At 43.2% G+C, this 24,661-nt stretch overlaps 1 protein-coding gene across 1 annotated transcript in view; it reads left to right on the forward strand.

Annotated features, from left to right (window-relative positions):
• The window catches only part of STK31 (serine/threonine kinase 31), a 50,765-nt gene that overhangs the window by 9,392 nt on the left and 16,712 nt on the right, over nt 1-24,661 (forward strand). Inside the window, exons 6-12 of the mRNA XM_066629142.1 lie at nt 45-400; nt 1,582-1,780; nt 3,466-3,581; nt 4,515-4,674; nt 11,063-11,185; nt 14,732-14,911; nt 17,489-17,605. Coding sequence (XP_066485239.1) covers nt 45-400; nt 1,582-1,780; nt 3,466-3,581; nt 4,515-4,674; nt 11,063-11,185; nt 14,732-14,911; nt 17,489-17,605 — 1,251 coding nt within the window. The remainder of the gene's footprint in view (nt 1-44; nt 401-1,581; nt 1,781-3,465; nt 3,582-4,514; nt 4,675-11,062; nt 11,186-14,731; nt 14,912-17,488; nt 17,606-24,661) is intronic.

A 24,661-nucleotide genomic window follows, 5' to 3' on the forward strand; every position in this document is an offset into this window, starting at 1 on the left:
TTGTTATGAACTATTTTGTGATGTCTTCTCAACTTGCTTTGTAGGGGATGAAATTCCTAAATAGCCTGATTTATGAAAAAGAAATAAAGGCGAGATGCAAAGGCACGTGTCAGGATGGCACAGTTGTTGTCCAGGCAGAATGCAGCCTACTGGATATTGGGGAGGAAATTGTTAAGAAAGGCTTTGCAGAAAGATGCAAATCTCCAATAAAGACAAATAATTGTGGCATGCAACCGGATCCTTCTTTGCATCAATTTAGAACTTCAAAAGCTACAAATGCCTTGTGGTCAAGCAGAATCAGTCCTTCAGCAATCAACAGAGTTAGAGAGGGCCCTGATGACCAGGTGCTTCTGAATGTGAAGAGTGACAGTAATGCTGCAAACCATGTGCCGTTTCTCACGTAAGAGACAACAGGAATTGAGTAGAAAATATTCTGATGAATGAATAAGAGCGGTGACTACTCTAAATAATGAGGCTTATGAGGGATGCCAGGCCTGGTGCTGTTGGTGTTATGTAGTAACCATTGTCAAGGATGACTGCTTGTGTTTCTGTTCTGGATACATATACATTTATAGCAGGTGGCAAGTATGAGGTGTTTCCTTGCTACTGGGTTTACCCCATTGCAGGATTAAGGGATCAAGCATTCCTCATTCCTACCCTTGCTAACAAACTATGCTGTAATGAAACAAGGCAAGTTGCCTCTAGCAAAGTAACATTCTTGCCTTTATGGAATGTTGGAGAATATTTGACTCAAATTGAGTCAGTTGAAAATACTTGACCAGTAAATTGATGGGTATGTTATGCCAACCTAATCACACACTACAACTCTGATGTCTGCCAAGGCACAGCTGTTTGGAATTGGGTGGGGGGTGTAGGAATTACTCAATTTGAGTACCAATGTTATAGAATTTCTTCTTCCTTGAGGTTTGGCTCACCCCTTCGCTGCCAGTTTATGGGACAATGTTCTTTAGTTTCTGTTATTTGGATCACTGGTTTCCTTTTTTCTCTCCCCCCCCCCATTGGTGTATGGCTACTCCATTCTGGGTTTGCCTTTTAAGCCATTTCTGCCCAACATTGCATATATGTAACAGGGATCAAATGTCTACACCTGTGAGCTCAGCAGAAATGGGTTAAACATTTGTTGTATTTTTCAAGAGTTTTGTTTGTAAGCTGCTTTGATGGTCTCTTCATGGGGGATAGGAAGGCTGTAAAATAAAACCTACGCTTTCCTTGAAATGGCACACAGAAAAAAGGCATGATGGAAGGGAAAGCTAAGCTGAGACTATCTTAATATGCTAGTGCATTACTTTCAAATATGTTTTGTATTGGTGGTGGTGAGGAGAAAGTATTCAAGTTTGGAATTGCTCTACCTGTTGCCCAGAGTAGTACAATCCAACGACAACTTTGTTGCTTGGTTTTAGTGATGTATATACTGGCCCTGGTTCTGTTCAGTACAGGACAGTCATTTAACTAAATGCCTGATGTTACAGAAATGTGATCTGTAACGGGGGCCCTAGATAGAAAATTTCTCAACAGCATGCGTTTTGAAAACAAATGATGAATTTTGGTGATCTTATTCAGTAGGGAGAAAGTGTTGACAAGCGACTTTAGAAGGGTCTCAAACATTAGCCTGGAGAAAATCAAACAGGATCAGAAAATGATACTGGAGAACAGAAAGCTAAAAGAGGAGATCGAGACATTCAGAGGAGAAAATCAAAATCTTCTGAGTCGGTGTGAGGAACTGGAATTGAAGGTTAACAAACTTACCTGTGATGTGGAGGTATGGGCAACAGACTTAATCTGTGTTTCAGAATTATTTGACTGATAGCTTTACAATTGATACTCCACCATTCTATCATGTAAATCTTCAAAATGGCTGACAAACTTATTTGAAGAAAGTTATTTTCATTCACAGAGTGGTTTGACTTCTTATATAGATCTTTCATTCTAGAATAAACTGCCTGCAACCTATTCTGGAAGGCCATTTCCCTTTTATTTTTGCTCTCCAACTCTGGTAGCAGGGTGAAGAGCAAGCCCTCCTCAGACACATCCACCCCACACTAAATTGAGGAGCTAAGCAGAGCAGATGATGTTGTCTGGGGCAGATACTCGGCACTACTTTTGTCCCACAGCTCATCCTTAAAGTTGTTATTTCTGGGTCTTTGAGAGATTGGTTGCCTGATTTTTTTTTTCTTTGTTTACTGGAAGAGTTGCATTGATAAGCAATGGGCTCTATGCTATCCCTGGTAGACAAAAGGGTATTGATGCTGTTCAGTGGACAAGAGAGTGCTGAATCTACTGTAAGCAATAAAGTCTGCTACCTGAGGCAGCAGACTTCTGAAGGCTCCTGGATAACTGGAAAAGTTCTTAAAGAAGAGCATAAACTCCATCTGATCACTTCAAACAAGATGGCCTTACATTGTGTATTGCCTCTCCCCCTCTGCACTCTGCTGTTGTGCACCATAACAGCTAAGAGGCTGAACATAATCTCAGGTCTTCTCTGGTTCAGATCTTGTCTGTGCCATGACCCAAACAGCTGACTTTAGGCAAACTGTTTTCTCTTAGCTTCCCAGCTGTGGTATGGTGAGAATAATACTTACGAGGGTTTAATGTTGGATAGAGGACATGAAGATATAATTCATTTTCCACATTTTGATATTGCCCTTCCTCCAAAGAGCTCAGGACAGTGCATATGGATCCTTCCTTTTTGTCCTCACAACAACCCTGTTAGGGGAGGCTGAGAGATTGACTGGTCCAGGGTCACCCAGGAAGCATCATGGCTGATCAGGGATTTGAACCTGGATCTTCCAGGTCTTAGTCCAATTCCCAAACCACGTACCTACCTGGCTGACATAGTTTAAAATAAAATAAATTTAACCCTGCATTTCTGTTGCCTTTGAGCTGCCCTTGGCAACTCAAGCTGTCTTATAATTTCATAAAAATAAAACAAATCCATTTCAGCTTATTGAAGGCAGCAAAAAACATTCCAAAGGCAGGATCTTACACATCTAGACAATGCTATATAAATGTAGTCTAGTAGTATTCCCTTCCCCCTGTTTTCCAGATTGTAGGTCTTTTCCCCCTCTTTCCAAACAAATGAATAGAGCAAAAATTCAGTGTGTGCAAAAACGCTGTGCTCTCAAGCAGTATCTGGAAATAACTACTTACTAAGATTTTAAAAATGGAGTTAGTCCCTAAAGCTAGTGCTTCTGGATAGTTCTCTGATAAGAGACTTGGTTGCCTGTTAATCATGTGAATGTAATCCTGACCTGCTTTTGAAAGAAGGGAATTCAATTGTAATGTATATTAACATATTTTATTATGTACGTCATGTCAAATCTGCTGCCTTTTTGTCTTCCATAGTTGCATATTGTTGTACTGAAGATATTTTTTCTCTTCGTATTTTTAGTTCTGTGTTGGTATTTAGTAGAAATGGTGTAATGCCTTTGTTCTTATGCAATGCAGAGAGAGAAGCAAACTTCTAAGAGAACACTGGAGTACTTTGAAAGAATTCTGCCTAAATACATAGGAACAACATTGGAAGGCTTAGCTGCCAAGTTTGAGAAGCTGAAAGAAGCTAGGTACAGCATGTACATTTCTTAGTGATGCTATTGTTGCAACACCTTTTTCCAATACAAGCTTTCTGTTGTAAGTCACACACGAGAGATGAAAAAACCCATTAAACTTGATTGCTAGGAGAAGCATCATAAAAGTTTTTTCCTCTTTTAAAGAATGTGTGAATTCATAACTACTTCACCTTGGTACCTTGCAATCCTGCTCACATTTACTCAGAAGTGGACATTCAGTGAATGGGGGGTGGGGGAGTGCATGGTGGGAGGTAGAGGGGCTGGTGGCCTATTTGCTGTGCCATTTACGGGTACTGTCGGTCTGAGGGTTGGGGGATTTGCTTCACCCAAAGAGTAGCCTCAGAACATTCATGGGGAGGGGGTTGTGGTTGCACCTGCATTGCCCTCCATCGGCTAGGTGTCTCTGCTTCCCTAGACATGGGGACTGATTTGCCTCTGTAGTCTCAGGCTTTGCCGCGCCTTCATCCAGCCATCGTCCTTGGCTTGGGCAGGGACTTTAAAGCCCTGTTGCTTTGGGAGACTACCTCTTACATGCATGCCTACCCCTTCCTGCCTTGACCTGCTCATTACTGAGGGCATCCTGTCTTTTTTAACTTCAAAAACTCTATACCTTCAACTACTGTAATGGAATTTGTCTATTAATAAAAAGCCAAATTTGTTGCTTAGTTTTATACCCAGTAACAGTAATCTACTCAATAACAAGCTGCAATGTGTGTGTATGTGTCCCGTACAAGGGTGTAAATTCAGACTTGCAGTATAGCAAGTGGGTAGTATATACCGTAAGCAGTTTTCATTATTTTCCTTTTATCCTTATTACAAATAGTACAGGTTGATTATCTTCTGTTTTGTCGTAAATGGGAAGAGAGCAGTTTATCTTTTCTTAAGACTAGGAGATTCTCTACTCACCTTGAATGTGTTTTTACCCAGGCGTACCAGCATGAGTGTTTGCTTTGGAGAAGATCTTTCGGAAGCTGTGAAAGTGATTACTAATGGATGTCTTGCTGCCCCCCTGTCTTTGGAAGAGCTAGAGAAAACTTGGGCAGAATATTACTCTGCTCAAGAGGAAATACGTTCATGCACATCTGTGGTATGTAGAGTAATTCGTAGATTTTTTTTAATATTGAGACACACCTTATGGCATCCCTCTAATGAACTTTTTTGTTTAGAGTTATAAAAATAGTATGTCTTGAATATGACTTAAAATGTGGTGTATTTAGTCATGTGTTGTCAATCTATGTGTGCTGTGCTATGTGGTTTGAAGAAAAGGCTTTGCAAGAACTTCTGCTTAGAAAAATGGATTGCATTTTCCCTCTCTGCTCAGTCTGGCACAAAAGAGGTTGTGATATTGGCACTTGTGCAAAGGTTTGCTGCTAGAGCATCTTCTGGGGAATGGTGGTTGTGAATATTTTCCTTTCTTTAGAGTATAGACTCACAATTTTTGTCTTTGACATCCCACTAAGTTCTGAATCTGGTTTGGGAAGTTGCAGGACTTATAGCTGGTGTTGGATTGGAGAGGGTCCTAAATTTAAGTTTGGAAGAAGGGATGAAGACTGGCTAAGTTTGAAATGTTCATCAACTTTTAAATAAGGCTCTGAATTTTGTCTTTTCTGTGCTACTCAAGGCAGCTCAGGCTTGAAATATCTACGGGCAAAGCAACATGTTATGAAAGATGCAGAAATTTGACCCTTTTTCAAACTAGCATAAAATGATCTGATATAATGGGGGTGGTTTTGGGGGGCTTTAACCATTAACCCCTGCTGCAGTTCTTATCCCAGCTGCGTACTGGGATAAGATTTTACTATTTGTAGTTTAAGGGAGAAAATTATCTTTCATTGAAAAAACAGGTAACTTATGGGAGGGCGTGATTGACATTGGGAGCACTGAAGGAAGCATACCCCCCATTCACAGCAGTTTTGGGCTGTTTCATTATTTCCAGCTTCTCTAGTTAAAAGAAAGGCAGTCTGCAACTTTGCCTTAAATCAGGGGTCTCCAAACGTTTTGCCACATTGGTCATATCTTACATCTGACATGGTGCCGAAGGCCAGAAAACAAATAAATGATACATACAGGGAGAACCGATGTGCTGAGAATTTGATTAAATACAGTAAGTGGGTGAAGGTGGAAGGAAGAGGGGACAGAGGGCAAAATTGTCTTGCACAGGAAGAGGCGGGAATTGGCTTTGAAAAAGGATCAAGCAACCTACAATGCAAATCACAAATTTTTGTTGGTCTCAGTTTCTCTTCCGTATAAGTTTAACATAGACGTTAATTAATATTTATATTCCAAGTCTTCCAGCATCGATATATATCTCATTCAGCTATTGGAGGTGCTGAATGTAATGCAGTGTAATAGAATTTCTTACCATTGTATTGCATTCCATTCAGCACCTCTAGTGGCTGAATATGGTGTATACCCATGTTGGGGAAACCTGGAAGTGCGTCTTTTGAGCTATTTTTAGCTCTGAGATGCTGTGGAACCTTGCAGGCTGGATAAAATCCTTAAGAGGGCTAGATGTGGCCCAGGGGCTTGGAGACCCCTGCCTTAAGTTGTTGTTGGCAACCTTCAGTCTTGAAAGACTATGGTATTGCGCTCTGGATGGTGGTTTTGGCACAGCGTCTAGTGTGGCTGAAAAGACCGATTCGGGAGTGACAATCCCTTCCACACTGGGAGCAAGTGTAGTGTGTCCTTGGTCTGTCTCCCTGGCTGTGGGCCTTCCTTCTTTGCCTCTTTGCCTCGGTCTGTTGGCCAAGTGTTTCTTCAAACTGGGAAAGGCCAGCAGGAGAGGAGACTGAACGCATTCCACATGCGCTGCCTCCGACGCATCCTCGGCATCACCTGGCAGGACAAAGTTCCAAACAACAGTCCTGGAACGAGCTGGAATCCCTAGCATGTATGCACTGCTGAAACAGAGACGCCTGCACTGGCTTGGTCATGTTGTGAGAATGGATGATGGCCGGATCCCAAAGGATCTCCTCTATGGAGAACTTGTGCAAGGAAAGCGCCCTACAGGTAGACCACGGCTGCGATACAAGGACATCTGCAAGAGGGATCTGAAGGCCTTAGGAGTGGACCTCAACAGGTGGGAAACCCTGGCCTCTGAGTGGCCCGCTTGGAGGCAGGCTGTGCTAAGTTATGACTTTGATAAAGCTGTAAGAATTCCCAGAGGAGTGCTTTGTTTGCATTAGGGAATAATGGGAGTGAGATCACGAACTGTGTACCTGAGCTAGATTGAATTGAAGGCCTGCAAATGATATAGCTGCAGTAAACTGATCTCTTGGAACATGCATTTAGGATGTGTTCAAACACACAATACAAATTGGCTCTTGTGTGTGTGTGTGTGTGTGTGTGTGTGTGTGTGTGTGTGTGTGTGTGTGTGTGTGTGGTTTTCTTGTTGCCTCTGCAACATGATTGACCGGCATATTAGCCAATGAATCAAAAACTGGTTCAGTGGTCTGTTTTTTTTCTCCCCCCTCGGGGGGGGACGGGGGGACAGAGAACATAAGAAGAGCCCTGCTGGATCAGGCCAAGGGCCCATGTAGTCCAGTTTCCTGTATCTCACAGTGGCCCACCAAATGCCCCAGGGAGCATACAAGACAACAGACACAACCTGCGTCCTGGTGCCCTCCACTGCATCTGGCAGTCAGAGGCAGCTTGCCTCTAAAACCAAGAGCTTACACATACCTGCTATGACTTGTAACCCATAATGAACTTTTCCTCCAGAAATTTGTCCAATCCCTCTTAAAGGCATCCAGGTCAGATGCCATTGCTACATCCTGTGGCAAGGAGTTCCACAAAGTAATTGCACGCTGGGTAAAGAAATATTTTCTTCTGTCTGTCCTAACTCTTCTAACACTCAAATTTCGTGGATGTCCCCTAGTTCTGCTGTTATGTGAAAGGGAAAAGACCATCTTGCTATCCACTCTGTCCATCCCCTGCATGATTTTGTATGTCTCAATCATGTTCCCCCTCAGGCACCTCTTTTCTACACTGAAGAGGCCCAAACTTTGTAGCCTTTCCTCATAGGGAAGGTGCCCCAGCCCAGTATTCATTTTAGCTGCTCTCTTTTGCACCTTTTCCATCTCCACTATATCCAGTGCTTTTTTTGTAAAAAAAAAAAAAAAAAAGGTGCAGGAACTCACGACTTGTCAACCCTTTATTTATTTTTTATTTTATATATATATATATATATATATATATATATATATATATATATATATATATATATATATATATAATACGTATATATAAATATATAAAATATTTTTTTATTTAAAATAAAATAAATCTTTTATTTATTTATTTATTCATCTCATTTCTCTCTCTTTAAATCTCCATTCCCCAACTACTTAAGGACTAGAAAGTGAGGGGAGTTCTTCAAGAGAAGAACAAAAAGAGACGGACCACCTTGGGAGCGCACACCAAGGATTATATCACGGCTTGTTGCATGTATTTGCAAATATGTAACAACCAAAAAAATTAATTAAAACTTTTAAAACATTTAATAAATATTGGTTAAAACAATTGATGAAGGCAAAATATAAAAAATGATTACATTACATCACTCTGCAGATTTGTTTGAACCCAAATCAATTAGCACACAGGGGAGAGGGGGCACAAAAGATGGGTTAATTAATTGATTAATAAACAAGTTATGGATCAAAAATCATGTGGTCACATACCCTCTATTGGCTCAAGACATTGAAACATGATTAGTGCAAAAAAAAAAGAGAAATATGTGATCAGATAACAATGAATGCGCAATATAAGCACACGGGGGGGGAGCAGAAGAATAAACACAAAAGATGAATTGTAAAATAGATAGATTATATTCTGGTATTATATAATTTATTTTACAACTCATCTTGAACCAATAGAGGGTGTGTGACCACATGATTTTTGATTCATAACTTCATAACTTAATCAATTCATTAACCCATCTTTTGTGGTTCCCCCCTTTCCCCTGTGTACTATGTCCCCATTCCCCATTATAATAATAGTGATTATTAAATATAGTCTAAAAAAACCAAAAATTAATAGACAACAATGATCTGACCTACTGCACAGAGGAATACATATTTCCTAAGTGTTATTATAATGCAGCAAGGACACTTAAGCTTCCCCATTTATAGTTAAAAACCTAAATCTCCTGTTGATGACATTACAAAGCTACTAAATTATTAGTAATAATTTTTGCTTAATTAATTTAGATCAGCCAAGCCTTATATTAATAACTATAAAAATGAATGAATTACTTGCTTCTGAGTAGACCTGCATGGGGTTGGGCTGCAATCCCATCCACATTTTCCTGGGAGTAAGCCCCACTGAACACAAGGGGACTTACTTCTCAGTAGACATGCCTAGGCTGTCTCAGGTGCAGGGGCTTCCTTCCCCCCCTCCTCTGCCAAGCCAGTACCTGACTGGCTGGCTGTCCCTCGTCGTCCTCCTCCTCCTCCTCATCAGCACACGTCCCCATGCCCTCACCGGCTTGGTAGCTGCTCAGGAAACAAAGCGCGGGGAGAGGAAAGGTGGGCTGGGCTCAGGCGAGAGCTGTGAGTGCGGTGAGGCAGGGGCAGTGCTTTTTTTGTAAAAAAAAAAAGAAGAAAATGTGCAGGAACCCACTTACAAGAACAAGTTTAAGATTAACAAGTGTAATCTTTTATTTATTTACCTCCCCACCTGAAGAAAAAAAATTATTCCTTACGGGGATTTGAACCCCCAACCTCTGGCTCCACAGACCAGCACTTTAGTAATTGAGCCATTGGAAGTCTTAGGCTCAAAGTGTTTGGAACTAATACTTGAGGCGCTGATGGCCACCAGCTGGGCTCAGGATCTTATATATTAGTTCTAAACACTGTAACTCTAGGCTTTCCTATAGCCCAATGGAGAGAGTGCTGGGCAGTGGAGCACAAGGTTGGAGGTTTGAATCCCTCCTTAGCCAGCAGTGCTGGATGGTGCAGGGAGGGAAAAAAGGTGGTGGGGGCCAGGAGGAGGGGGGAAAAGGTGGGGGCCAGGAGGAGGGTTGAAGGTTCAAATCCCTCCCTACCCAGCAGTGCTGGCCAGCACAGGGAGGGAAAAAAAGGTGGGGGCTAGGAGGAGGGGGAAAAAGGTGGGGGCCAGGAGGGGGGGAAGGTGCCGGTTCGAATCCCTCCCTAGCCAGCAGTGCCGCAGGGAGGGGGAAAAAAGGTGGGGGCCAGGAGGAGGGGAGAAAAAAGGTGCCGGAACGCTGTTCCGGTGCGTTCCATTACAAAAAAAGCCCTGACTATATCCTTTTTGAGATGTGGCGACCAGAACTGGACACAATACTCCAGGTATGGCCTTACCATTGATTTGTACGACGGCATTACAATATTAGTTGTCTTATTCTTGATGCCTTTTCTAATGATCCCAAGCATGGAATTAGTCCCCTTCACTGCCACCGCACATTGGGCCGACGCTTTCATCGAGCTGTCCACCACCACTCCAAGATCTTTCTCCTGAACTGTCTCAGACAGCTCAGAGCCGATTAGCCTATATGTAAAGTTTTGATTTTTTTGCCCCAATGTGCATGACTTTACACTTACTTACATTGAAATGCATCTGCCATTTTGCTGCCCGTTCTGCCAGTTTGGAGAGATCCTTCTGGAGCTCCTCGCAATTGCATCTGGTCTTCACCACTTGGAAAAGTTTGGTGTCATCTGCAAACTTGACCACCTTGCTGCTTAGCCCTGCCTCCAGGTCATTTATGAATAGGTTGAAAGTACAGGTCCCAGGACAGATCCTTGGGACACTCCACATTCCACCTCTCTCCATTGTGAAAATTGCCCATTGACACCCACTCTCTGTTTCCTGGTCTTCAACCAGATCTCAATCCATGAGAGGACCTGCCCTCTAATTCCCTGACTATGGAGTTTTTTTCAGTAGCCTTTGGTGAGGGACAGTGTCGAATGGCTTCTGAAAGTCCAGATATATAATGTCCACGAGTTCTCCCACATCCACATGCCTGTTGACCTTTTCAAAGAATTCTAAAAGGTTCATGAGACAAGATTTACCCTTACAGAAACCATGCTGATTCTCCTTCAGCAAGAGAGAGTGTGCTTGCATGCGCGCACACATGCATATTCACTTTGTTTTTAAAGCATTGGAAAAAGTGTTCAGCTAGAAGATGATGGGATTACTGGACCAACTCTCCCCCTTCATTGGTGCTGTGCATAGTTGGCTTCTGTGAAAGCACAGAACTAGTTTCCCTGAGCTCGCTCCAGGATAAATATGCTCAATCTCTAAAAAATCAGTGAATGCACTTCTTAAATTAAGTACTTCCGTACATACCCATAGAGTGCATGTGTATGTATCCATGTTTTTTCCTGCTCAAGCACAAATATGTTGGTGTTGTAGGATATGTAGGTGTTGACCTAAAAAAAAAAAAAAGCCCATTGGCCTGTGTGTGAAATGACTTCAGATGTATGCTCCTGATCTTGCTTTTCTTTCTGTACTTTTAGGATGAAGTACAAAGCTTGATTCTTCAAAGAAATGAAGTACAGAAGCGGTTTTACTCTGTAGTGGAGGAGTTTATTGTGGAAGTGGAAGACTTGCCTATTTCTGAACGCCTAGAAACTCTTCAGGTTGGGAACAGAGCCATGTGCATTGTTTTTGTGATCCTAATTCAAGTCTTGTATATCAAAGCGCAGTGTTTTATTTACTGGAAGTGGATGGCATCGGTTGTAATTTGAAACAGTATGTCAAATATATATTCAATGTGATGTTTCCTTACTTCTGCAAGGTGGCAGGAGACGTTGAAGTCTGTAAGGAAAGCTGGAGAACAAAGTGGACACAGTATATAGTGGATAGTGATGACATTTTTCTTCCTTAATGTTTATCTCCTGTTTATCCAGTAAGAGTGAAGAAAAAGAGTTTGGAGCCACCACCAGGTCTAGGAAGCCCAGACAAAAGGGGGTCACCTTGGGGAAGCCTCCCCCCGTTTATAGAAAGACTAAGATCCAGCAAGTCTCCAATTGGATTAGGCAGGGAAAATGGTAAAAAGCATGTTTATTAAAAAGGGTGGAAAACCCAAACAGTGAAGGAAAAATGCAAGAGGAAAAAGTTGGGCACTGCTCGAGTAGGAAAACAGCAGCAAAGGTCGGCTCAGAGGTTAACATCTGAGCTGAAAACAAGATGGAACTCATCTCTGATATGGTGAAGTGGGTACAGTCCCTATCCTAATTACTCATGATGTTCTAGGGTTCTGGTCTCTATGCTCACACACGCAATGCAACAAACAAGCAAGTCTTTCATGCAGTAGCAGCTGCTTCCAGTGACACACCTGGGCATCATTTGAGTTGGGAAGAATGTGCGCTTGTATCTGCTTTATGTCACCTCCAGACATTCACCCTACTGTACCTATGGGTTGGCTATTTTGGGGTCATTTGAGCTCTTGAATATACTGCTCTTAGAAATTAGTGGGCTTCCTGGTCCAATGAACTGGTTGAAAATCACTTTTTTTGTTTACTGAGTAGTTGAAGAAGACAGAAGAACGAAAGGACAGCATCCTAGGATAACAGCTACTGTATCAGGATGACTTGGTTGGCTTTTTAGGATGGTTGCCGTCTTAGGAAGTATTATGGAAGCCTTTGGGGTGGTTGCAAAGGTCCAAAATAGGGTGACCACAGTGTTGCATATCTGGTGATTCCATGGGGAGTGTGAGAGGAGAGTGTTAGGCTGTCTGGTGCCCCTATTCTAACAAAGGCTGGAAGAATATATGCAGAATAGAATTCCATGTACATTTTATATAATGTTTACCAGTCTCTGTCTTCACTGTGGATACTGTTGAGGGTATGCTGTGAAAAAAGTGTGAATGCTTTCTGTAGTAGATTGTAAAAAATATTCTGCCTAACTAGAACTGCTTAAAGGTCATTCATCAGGGAGAGCTGTTCAGGGCTGTATAAGATACCGTTCTCCATTGAGTTGGCATCCTTCAGTCTCGGAAGACTATGGTGTCACGCTCTGAATGGTGGTTCTGGAACAGAGTGTCCTCTCCAGTGCGCGAAGCCTGGGTAAAGTAGGTATGGAGGATAGGCTGTTACCCATGCAGCAAATCCCCCCTCTCCACGTCGCTGAAATGGTCCAATGGAAAGGCAGAGGCCAATACGGTTGGTTCCAGCGGCGTCGCAGGAGTTGCCAGAACGTGACTGTGTTCAGTCATGAACTACCCCAGGGACTCCGGCTCCTGATTTTGCCTCGAGGTTGTCTCCTGAAGCCTTTTCCACAACTGGATGTAGCCACAAGGCAGTGGAGGTTTGGGATTAGAGTTTTCCTTCTCTCAGATGAGCTGCCTTCCCAGGCTGACGAATCCCATCTACCCGATGGCTGTTTAGTCGCCTCTTACAACAAGTACAGCCAAACTGAGGGCCTATTCTTATCCCCAGCCCCCAGGGGAACAGCCCCAGCCCCCTGTTCTCCATTACAGTACAGCAAATGTTATGTTCACCTGTGCCCACAAGATGGCAGTGTCCAAGCAGTTTCAATCTACAATCTCAGTTGTAGGGTTGCTGTATTTTCAGTGTGTGTTTTTAAAAAAAGTTGATACCTATGAAGATGCCAGCTTTTGAAGATGAGTGTCTAAAATCTTTCATATATTTACACTTGATTGGTGTACAAATGTACTTCCAAAGTGGCAGCAGTTCCAATTTCTCTCCTATGGAATAAGCCTAGATTTTTACTGTCTGTATTCTGTAAACAATACTTATTAGCAAATTCTACCACTAGTAAGCTCCTTTCCCAAAAGTTAAGGCATGAATCTACATAACTTTTGTGTCTTTTTTTTTTTTAAACACAGTATATATTTCTTATTTGATTTATGCCTTTTTTTAGAGCACTAAATGGTAAAACTGCTCTGGGGTGTGGGGAGGAGATGGAATTGTGATGTCATTTAGTGCTGTGTGTGACTGGCTTCTGTCAGAACCAGCAAAATGGATTTTGTTTTGCCTAGAATTTGACCCATGAGATGAATACGTGTTTCTGATCAGAACATGATACACATCCGGAGTGTTGCAAATGCTGTTTTAATCTGTGTGTTTGTGGTCTTGATAGTATTTAGGAGAGCTGTAGAATACACTGAAGTAAAAGTTAGGAACCAGGAATAGCTCTGACGATGGTTTTTTTAAGAGTAGAAGTACTCTAAGAGTAGAGTAAAAAGCTATTATGTAGAAATGTAGATAGCTTACCAGCTCTAGTCTGAACTAGGAAAAAAATCTTGCTCTTAAAACTGTATTTTTTTGAATCAAATGATGATTTAATGCTAACTGTCAGGAACTCTGTTATTGAATGCAGTGCAACTAAAGTAACTTTCATCTGATGAAAAACGCTTGTGAGGTTAAAGGCTTGTGAGGTTAAAATAAAAAAAATGAAATGAGACTGGGAAGTAAACATGCCTTTAATATTGTGTCTAGTCTGACCCATATATGTGCAGGAAGATCCTGAATATGCATGAACCCAATTTTTCATCAGGTCATCTTGTATCCAGAGAGAGAGCTGGGGATAGATCTGGCTTCAGTTAGAGATGAGCCATGGGCTGTATCCTAAGTGTAGTCATGACTGACTAAACAGGAGGAGGCAGGAGGTCTGGTCTAGAGGGTAGAGCCTCCGTTTGCCTGAACATCCGCAGGTCGCCAGTTTGAGGCCACCGGCACTGTGAATGGTGAGACCTTGAAGCAGCTGACAAGCTGAGCTGAGTTATTCCACCTGCTCTTTGGTGTGAGTAAAGAAGCGTCTTGGCTGCCCTTCATGTGAGAGATGGAGCTGCTTGTTAGCTTGCGTGGGAGGAACCCGGAGGCCAGAATGTGATACCAGATCAAAAAGATCCACCTAAAATGTTGTGGTTCTTGAAAGATAGAACCTTTCTTCGATTGTAAAAATCCCTATGGGGATTTAGAACAGCCTGCCCATGTAAACTGCATTGAATAAAGTCTGAGGAGAAATCTGATGACCAAGAAAGGCGGTATATAAATATATATATATATATATTTATTTATTTATTTATTTATTATTATTATTATTATGTGGAGGAGCCAGACAAGTAACGTGTTCTGTTTCATTTATAACACATACTTTCTGTGTACTTCACTTCAGTATGAATGTTCTCTTAATCTTGGTGGTGCTTTTATGTTCGGCAGAAACTGCAGGGATCTCTGGAGGCTACCTATGGCCAGGCTTGTAAAGCGGAGAGTCCTGAGGAAGCCTTTGAGAAATTCTTTGAGTGGAAGAATGCTAAGCAGGAAGAATTCAGTCGTGTCAGGAATGCCACAGATGCTTCCCTACGAAACCTTGTGATGTGTTTCAGTGGAATAATTAAGGTAAAGACAACTTCAGGTATTTTACAAAAAACACAAAACTAGGTGTTCCCTTTGCACTTTTGGATGTAGTATTACTTTTCTTGTGTTTCAGTGCTAAGTAGAAAGAAGTCCTTGTGAGTGGAAGAGCTTTTCCATTTATGGGATATCACTTTTGGATCCTTCCCTGTCTTGGGGTGTGTCTGTTTTTGATTTAAATCCCATCATTTCCCTATGGTGCACTATGAGAATGAATTTGGTTTTTTGAAATGGGATGAGTGGTTTGGCTGCCTACATTGCAAACATAGGATAAGGCCTTGTAGTGACTCAGATCATTGATCAGTCTAGCTCAGTTGCCTGCACTAACTAGTGGTCGCTCTCTAAGGTTTCAGTCAGGGGTCTTTGCCAGCCCTCCTTGGAAATGCCAAAGGATTGAACTGGAAACCTTCTGCATACAAAATATGTGCTGTACCATTGAATTGCAGCCTCTCTCATAGACATTGCCTGCCTGCCTCCCTCCCTCCTTCCCTCCATGCATATAATAGCCTGGTGTTTTGTCTCATGAGTAGCCTTGATTTTGCTTTTCAAACTGCCTACAAGATATTTAAATGTGGGTCGTGCTTTGGAAGCTTTCTAGGAATATTCTCAGGACATCTGTCACATCTCATTCCTACATTGTAGCCTGTATAGGATGGCAGCTGATCAGAACACTCTTTCACCACCTTGAACTTGGTTCACTCAGGGAAACTTGCGTTACATCCTTGGCTTTATAGTATTTGGCTGGTAGCAGAATATCTTGACAGTCTGTGCACCTTTGTCATTCTCATGTACTTGATCACTCAGAGTTTTTAAAAAATATGCATTCTTCTGCAAATTGTATTGCCAATTCCCTTATATATCGGTAGGACTAAGTGGCTCTGGTTTTGGGTTACTGAGGAGACGTTGGTGTTGCTGAGCTCTGTAAGCAGATTCTGCTATATTTGTTGTATATAGATGTTACAGAATGAATTGTGAGTCAAAAGTTCCTTTTGAAATTGACTTAATTGTACTAGCTTTTCCTAAAGACCCCTAGAATTTGTGGTGTTACCAGGTCATTGAGACTTTTTTCCATACAGTTGGTTCACAGAGTTCCCGCTAGGAATCATTGTAGTTACAGTCTAACATAGCTATACTCTCTGTGGGGTTATTGATGTTACACCATTTTCTTGATAATTGCAACTGTTTGAGGTGGCTATATGACTTGGCAGTTACCCTTTATCATTATCACTGCTGCTTATTAAGACTACAATCCTGTACATACTTACTCCCAAGTAAGTCCCATTGAGTTCATGTTACTTCTGAGTAGATGTGTGTAGAGTTAGACTGTAAGTCTGCCTATTAAATTTCTCATGTGTGTGTTCCTGCTCCCTTTATATGACACTTACTGATCCTCCCTCTTGTAAAAATATATCCACTCAGTAAGGGGAGCCAAGAAATCTTAGCCAACACCATGCGCTTACCCTGAGAGCATATGCAAATACTGGATTTCTCCATTTGTCTTCCTCCTCTTTCCTTGTGACTATTGCAGGCAGCCATCTACACAGGTTATGCATATTGCATTGAATGTCTGCCAGTGCTTTTGAGGTCATGCACATTGAGTTGGACCTTTGCCAGTTCAGCTTGCAAAGGTTGAAGCAGAATGGAGTGTGGTGCTTCAAAATGTTCCAGCAGTGCAGCTCACTTCCAAAATTAAAGCCTTCTGAATGTTCCAACACTCTTTTCCTACTTTTTGTGGGTCCTAGAGGGAGGAGCCTTCTCAGTTACAAGCATGTGATTAAAGATTCCCGAAATTGAACCTTAAATTCCCTCTATCGGGCTGAGGAATTAAGGATATGACTTTTCTCCATTTTCCCACAGAAGGTGCTTCTGTTTACAAACAAAAACAAAGCCTTTCTTTTGAAGCTCTCCTTAATTTCTTTGTATTGGGATGTCAGTTTTGTCAAATGTTTCATTTTGAATTATGCATATCCATATTAATGTGAATGTCTTGCTTGCATTTGATGTGTAGATCAATTCATTTTTAATCATTGAGGAACTGAGCCTTCTTGCTGCTCAAACTTTTGAAGAAAAAGTCACAGTCAGTGGGAAGTTTCAATTTTACAAATATGGTTATTCTCAAGGATGGTATGTACAGGTAGTGTGTGACAAACAGCAACTCCATTGCTCTTTGACCCATTGCAAAGGAAAAAGGTTGTCAAACCAGTGTGCTTTGCAAAATGGAATACATGTTCTTAAAACCTGCATTCTTACTTTCACTTGGTATTAAGGGCTGCTCAAGAACTTAAGTAGAAGTTAGTTAATATGCTGACACAGGATTGGCTCCAAAGGTGCTTCTGTACAAAATGACCCTCGTTCCACTCATTTGCACCCTTTTGCTACAGCCTACCATGCCCCATCCCATGTTCTGGAAGGTACCCTACCTCAAGATAATATTTTTCAGGGAAGCACCCAAAAACCCTCTTTCATGAGCAGAACTCTGCTTGTTCTCTAGGTGAGCCCAAAATATGTCTATTTCTTCTGTATAGCTAACCCCCCTTTTTTCTTGTCCTTTTGCCTTTCAAGTTCTTTGACGTGACTTTGGAAGCATTCTTGACATCTGAGAATCTAATTGGCAATGTGGATGAAGTTCTTAAGATGGCTGAATTAGATATTTCCCAAGAACTGAACATTTGCCTGATTGTAAGTTTTTCTTTATGTGCTCTCTGCTTCTCAATGTTTTAAAAGGCATGATGTCATCTGAATAGAACACATGTTGTCTGAAAGTTTCACTGGAAGGTAAGGAGAAGCACTATGTAGGATTTTCTGTAACAAATTTTTTCCCTGCCAGTTGAGTGCTAAATGGTCAAGGCTTTAGCTTAGGGTCAAAGTAGTATTTGGTTTTTACATGGAATTCAGCATCCACAAGAGTTCTAGCAACTTAACCCCCACTGATAACGAGGGTCCACCTGTCTGAGTGCTGAGTGGCTGCAGTTCTCCAGGGTTTTGGACAGAGGTTGAACCAGGGATCTTCTGCACATTCTGTCCATCTGCACATTATGCAACATAATGTGCTCTTATACTGAACTGTGACACCTTTTCAGTGTATGGCTTATTCCCTGGTGGAGGCGGGGGCATTCCTCACCAATGGGATTGTCCCTCACTGCTGCTGGAGGTGGGGCCAACAAAGGTATGTGGAGCTCCACAAGCACAGGGATCCAGTCCCCAGACCGTGCCTGCCTCGCTGGAGTTCGGTCATCTCTTTTGGCTCTCCTCCTCAGCGATTTCAAAGCGAAGGGAAAATGGTTCTCTTCAGCCTGTCTCAACTCCCCTCCTCAGCGAGTCGGGTCCGTTGAGTTCCGGAGAGAAAGGAGCGTTTTTGCCTGACAGATGCAGCTGAGGCCTGGCTCTCTTCACCGCAGAAACATTAACTGCCGCTTTTTTCACCATTTCTCCTGCTGTGAAGGAACTGGCTGCTTGGGCTGGCAGCGCCTGTTCTGCGCCTCTCTGAGGAGGCGGCAGGTTTGGGGGTCAGCGGCAGACCCTTGGATCGACCCGGCGCTATTGCAATGTTCGGGGGCGATCAGGCAGGACTCTCCATGAGTGTACCCAGAGCCTGCCCAACGCTCACAAACATCAGCTCTGTTTTTTACCTCAGCTGTTTGGGCTCACAGTGCCTGGTCTGCACTTCTCTGAGGTGGCGGCAGGTTTGAGGAACAGAGGGAGGCACTTTGATCACCAGGCACTATTGCAGTGTCAGGGGCAAATGGGCAGGACTCTCCATAAGTGTGCAAGAGCCTGCCCAACACTCACAAGCACCGGCTCTGTTTTTTACCTCAGTGGGTGCCAGTTTGTATCTCAGCGGGCAACATTTTCCTGACACGCAGTAAGTAACCCAGTAAGGGGTTTGTTTTCCTCCTCTTTTTGACCAGCCTCTGTTTTTTCCCTCATAAACAGTCTAGTGAACAGCTAGATGGTTATTCTTTGGCTGTCCAGTGTGGTAATATATATTTATATATATAGCCTAGAGGTGCTAATAAACTTAAGGAGTTAAGCAGTGGTACTGCTGTAACCCCTGCTCCTCCTGTCCTGGGTGCTGTGGCTCAAGGGCTTGATTGATAACAAGCTAGCCTTGCAGGGTCTGCTTACTCTCCCTAAACAACTGAAGGACCAAGGTTGAAAAGGGAAAGCAGCCTCAGGCATTGAGGAACACTTTCCCTTCCAGCTCTCCCTCACAATGTTCAGGCCAATCTGACTCCTCAGATTCAGAGTTGTCCATTCCTTAGTAAAGGACCAAAAAAAATGGTGAGGATGTGGAGAGTGCGGAAGCTCACGTCAATGGAAAAAACCTCTTTCCAGAGGGAGTATTTTCCAGGATGTTTGATAAGGTTATTAAGCCATTGAACCTTAAAGCCTCAGAATGAGAGCCAGTGTTGCAACTCTAACTTCTTTCTCCAGAAAGTCTCTTTCCTCAGGGTCCACTAAGGCCAGCAGAGATGCCTTTTTCCAGAACCCATCCTAAAATGATGGAGTGGTCCTCCTCACTGCACAGCTAGTGAGACACCAAACTCATGAGTAAGTTTTACTCTCTTCCTAAGGGAATCTTAGATAAACTTGAGTACTAAATGGATGCACCTGTTGCATCACTGTCTTCTTAGGCCATGATCCCTTCAGATGGGGAACATGGCCCTTGTGTCCCATGCAACAAATGCATTGAGGTGTGGCTGAAGAAAGCTTTCTAGACTATTTTGTTTGCTCTCAGAACCTCAGCAGCCAATTTGTTTTTCTCCAGAGCCACCAATTTCTGGGAGGAACAACAACCCTTATCCAAACTAATCAAGACACTTTGGAAAAGGTATCCTTGCCAGCTGCTTTCTCAGCTGACTATTTGTTCTAGAGCTACCACCTCCAATGTGGTGGCCATAAGAAATTTGTGGCTGTAGTAATCTCAAAGTAGATTACTGGGGACTTTGTTCTCCAGATCTAAGTTATTTGGCAAGCATTAGACCTCATTGAAACAAGGACAAAAACAGAGCACTTCCCACAGCTTCCAAGACAGGGAAGACTAAAGCCAACCAGAGCTTTCGCCCCTTTCATCTTGAAAGAAGGAACAGAGAGCCATTCAAATTCAACCCCAAGTGGCACAAATCTGGGAACTTCCACAGAAAGTTCCAGCATTCCCATTCTTCCAAGGCAGGGAATGAAGCTAGAAACAGATAGGCATGATGACATGCACAGGGGTTTGTCACCCAAGGTGCAGGCTAGGCTTCAGGTTTATGTGCGAACCTGGTACAACACAATATTGGGCGCATGGTTCATGGAGACATGTCTCCAAAGACTATTCCTTGGAACTCGTAAGGAAACCAAGGGACAGGTTCTGACAGATCTCAAAATCAAGGGATGCAAATAAACATGCAGCTATCCTAGCAGCCATATACCATCTACCTCATATTGGGGCGATAGAGGCAGTTCCCTCTGCTGAGAGAGGTACCAGGGTTTACTTGGTGTTCTTTCCAGTACTGAAGCGGAATGGAGAGAGGCATGGAATCCTAGATCTAAGGTGGTTGAACTGTTTTTGTAAAATCACGGAAGGTATCTGAGGTCTCCTACAAATCCTCACACTTTCAGTACCAGGCCTTTCCCTTTGAGTTAATGACCTCTCCAAGGGGCTTCACAAAAGTGTTAGTGGTACTATTGCCGCATCTCAGGCAGAGGGGACTGTTTCTTTTCCCTCACCTGGATGACTTTTAAATAAAGGTGTTGTCCAGGGAGCAAGCAGAGCTCAACATGCACCAGATGGTGCTCTGCCTGCAAACTCATGGTTTTGTGATAATCCAAACAGTTCACTGGTTCCCATCCAGATACTGGAACACCTGGGAGTATTTTTCAATACCCACATTTTCCATGCCTTTTTGCCAACAGAGAGATGACAGAGGATCACAGACACAATCCTCCAGATTCTCAGTCAAGTAGGCAGTTATTATGATGCTGGTCCATCTGCTATGAATGTTGGTTCTGTCACCAGCTGGTCAACTAGACCCAATTCCACACCAGAACTCTTCAGGAGTGTCTCTGGTCCCACTCAAGTAAATAGAGAGGCAATGCCACTTCCACACTCTGATTCCACCACCCCTGAAGAGGGATTTGCAGTGGTGGGTGTACAATGGACAGCTGTCCAAGGGGTGAGCCTTCAGGACTAGCAGCAAGTAATCCTGACCACAGATGCCAGCATATTTGGTTGGAGGGCCCAACTAAATGGCAGAGTGATTCAGGGTCATTATTCCTCTCAGGAGATGTCTCAAAGCATCAGTCTCCTGGAGCTGAGATCTATCTGTCTTGCTCTGTGTTCATTTCAAACCTCATTTCTGCCATTGTCATGTTCTAGTAAGAACAGACAGCATACACAAACAAAAAACCACAGTTATCTCTCACAACTTAACACCTAGCAGGAGAGAAGAACATAGAGGCAGACTGCCTACGCAGGTGGAGCCTCGGAAACAGAGTGTAGGTTGCATCCAGAAATTCGGACACCCATAGTAGGTAGTTTGCTACTTGTAATAGTTTGCTACTGTGGAAAACTCGCAACTTAACAAATTCTACTCCGGGGTAAGAGACAAGGGAGTGGAAGTGGTGGATGCACTTTCGAAGCCCTTGACCTCAGGGGCTCCTAAGTTGTTCTGGTGGCACAAAAGTGACCAGGTTGGTACCCATACTTAATACAATTATTAAGACAGGAACCTTGGGAGATTCCAGTCTGGCCAGATCTACTCTTACAAGGCCCTTTACAATACCCACAACCCCACAGATTCCAGTTGACAGTGTGGAGGTTGAAAAGTTGGAAACGCACCAGTTGAGCTTCTCCTATAGGGTTATAAAGCCCAGACTATCCTCTGAATGCTTGAAACGTGTATAGGACCACCTGGAAAACCTTTAGGGACTGGTGCAGGGATAAGGTTTTCTCTCCTACCTCACCTGATGTGTTTGTTACCTTGGAGTTTCCCCAGGATGTCTTAGTCAAGGAGCTTAGAACTAGTTTGCTACATCATCAAGTAGCGGCTCTCCAAGGTATCCAAGGCCTGCCTATCTTCAGACCCCCCCCCCCGAACATTTTCTGAGAGGGGTAGTGTTACTGAACATTCCTCCTGTTCATAGGCTTCCAAATTGGGATCTGAACAGGGTCATAACATCTTGAATGAGTCCTTCCTTTGAGCCTGTGGCCTTAGTCCCATGAAGTCTTGTCATATAAAACTGCCTTTCTGGTAGCTATAACATCGGAAAGAAGGGTATCTGAAGGGGGGGGGCCTTATCCATCCTGACTTATGTGTATTCCACACACCGTGGTGCTTAGGATTGACTCATTTTTCTTACCCAAAGTTAATTCAATTTTTCATTGACAGCAAGAACTAGTTTTTACCATCATTTTGTCCTAACCCTAAACATACAAGGGAGAAGGCTTGGCACACACTACATGTCAGAAGAGTCCTAAGCTTCCATACAGAACGCACTCGTCCATTCAGGAAAACAGATGCTCTATCTGTAACTTACCACGGGCGGGAAGGTGTCCCTAGTAACTCTAGCTAAGTGGCTTAGAGTTCGCATCCTGATGGTGTACAAGGCAGCTGGTTTACAACCTCCAGGTGGTTTAAAAGCTTATTTCCACTAGATGGCAGCTGCTTAGGCAGCGTTTGAAAGCATGGTATTGCTCTAGGATATATGCAGGGCTGCCATGTGGCCATCATCTCACACTTTCTTTAAGCACTACAAGGTAAATCTATCAGCCTTGGCAGAGGCTTCTTTCAGGAAGAAAGTTCTCCAGAGGGTACTGAAGGTGTGAGAGTGAGTGATCTAACTGCCCCCCCTGAGGGATACTGCTCTGGTAGATCCCATTGGTGAGGAATGCTCCTGCCTCCACCAGGGAAAACAGGAATTTGCCTTACCTGGGTAAGTCTTGTTCCTGGTGGAGGCAGGGGCTATTCCGCCCACCACACTTCAGGGGATCTCTCCCTCTACTGCATAAACATAGATGCAAGGTGGTATTTAGGGTTTCCTATGACCCATTTCCCTTGTTCAAACCCTTCTGTTTCTGGGATATTAAACCTATTTATGTGCAAAGCAGTTTTCCAAACAGAGTACAGTTGTGATGCAAGTTTGCAACCAGTCACAACCAGTCACAGTAGTGTGTATGAGGATCCTGTCACAGCTCCGCAAGTAGTGTCTGGGGACTGGATCCCTGTGCTTGTGGAGCTCCGCCCACCTTTTCATTGGCCCTGCCTCCATCAGCAACGAGGGACAATCCCATTGGTGAGGAATGCCCCCTGCCTCCACCAGGAACAAGACTTACCCAGGTAAGGCAAGTTCCTGTTTTTTCCTTCAACCTGGGACCTGAATTTTGGGCTGCAATTGGGTTTAGTAACAGCATACTTCTCTTAATCAGTTTCCCCCATCCTTTCCCTGTGATAGCTTTTGGGACTGAAAGGGAATTGGAGTAAGTTGCCCTCTTCACTAATCCCCTATCCAGACAATTGTGTGGATGCCTTGAGTTTGGGGTAGGGTGGGTGAAATGCACCTTGCTATATTCATGTTGTGAGTTCAAGACAGATGGTGCTATGGCAGTTCCCTGAATCAACAATGTGGAGTAGAGCTTGAGAATGCCTGAGATGGTTGTGCTGTTCAAGCACTATTGTTCTGTCTTGAGCCTGTGTTGTGAGGCTGTTCTTGGAGGCAGCTCCATGGATTTGGCTACAAAGGCCTTGCATGTAATTGTGATTCCATGGAGTTAACTCTTACTGGATCAGAAACTTCAGGTGTAAGTTGGATGTATATCCCTTAGGCACGCAGTCCTTCTGCACTGCATTGCTTACAATGCTGGGAAGTTAGCTTCAGTGCAAGAATTTCCTTAGTTGACTAGGACAAGGTGGTTTGGGGAGGTGGGGTAGAAGAAGGAAAATTTATGCTATATTGCTATTTTTACTTTGCAAAAATTCCTTTTCGTGAGTAAGTGCTAAATAGTTAGAAGTCAGAAGAATGCTGTATGAATGAGTAGGAGAGAGAAGTTAGGGAATGTAGCTAATGCAGCAAAAGTAGAAGCAAAATGCTACACTTTTTCTTTACTATAGGTATGCCCTGGTATCCACGGGAGATGCATTCCTGCCCCTCTCCCCCCCTCCTGTGGATACTGGAAACCAAGTATATGGGGATCCCTCCGCGGGCCCATTTACCCTGTTTCAAACCTTACTGGGTGAAAAATCTTCCTTAAACTGAGCACTGTAAGCCTACAAGCTTGCAGCAATTGCAAGCTACCTCCTGGTAGCCAGCACATTTAGAAAAAGCTAAAGCAGGTCAGCAGGAATCACTTACCCTGCATTTCCTGTTAATCTGCTTTGAGTTTTTTACAAGTTCTCCATGTGCAGAAGCACTTGCAAAAACCCAAAGGAGGTCAAAAGGAGCACTTGTTTTGACTTCCAAGTGCTTGTGCAGCTGGAGCACTTTCAAAAAATGTCAAAGGAGGTCAACAGGAAGCACTAGTTAACCCATTGACCTCTTTCAGTTTTTTCTAAATATGCTAGCTGCCAGGAGGCAGCTTGCAAGCGCAATAAGCCTGTAGGATTACAGTGTTCAGTTTAAGGAAGATTTCTTCACCTGGTAAGGTTTCACACTAGGTAAATGGGTGCACAGGGAGGGGTGTGCAACTGCGGATGCAGGGTCTGCAGATATGGCCCCCCCTGTATGCTGTGAACTACTCCAGAAAGTAGAAGCTAA

Source organism: Tiliqua scincoides, chromosome 5 (genome assembly GCF_035046505.1).
Source record: "Tiliqua scincoides isolate rTilSci1 chromosome 5, rTilSci1.hap2, whole genome shotgun sequence".
Lineage (NCBI taxonomy): Eukaryota > Metazoa > Chordata > Lepidosauria > Squamata > Scincidae > Tiliqua > Tiliqua scincoides.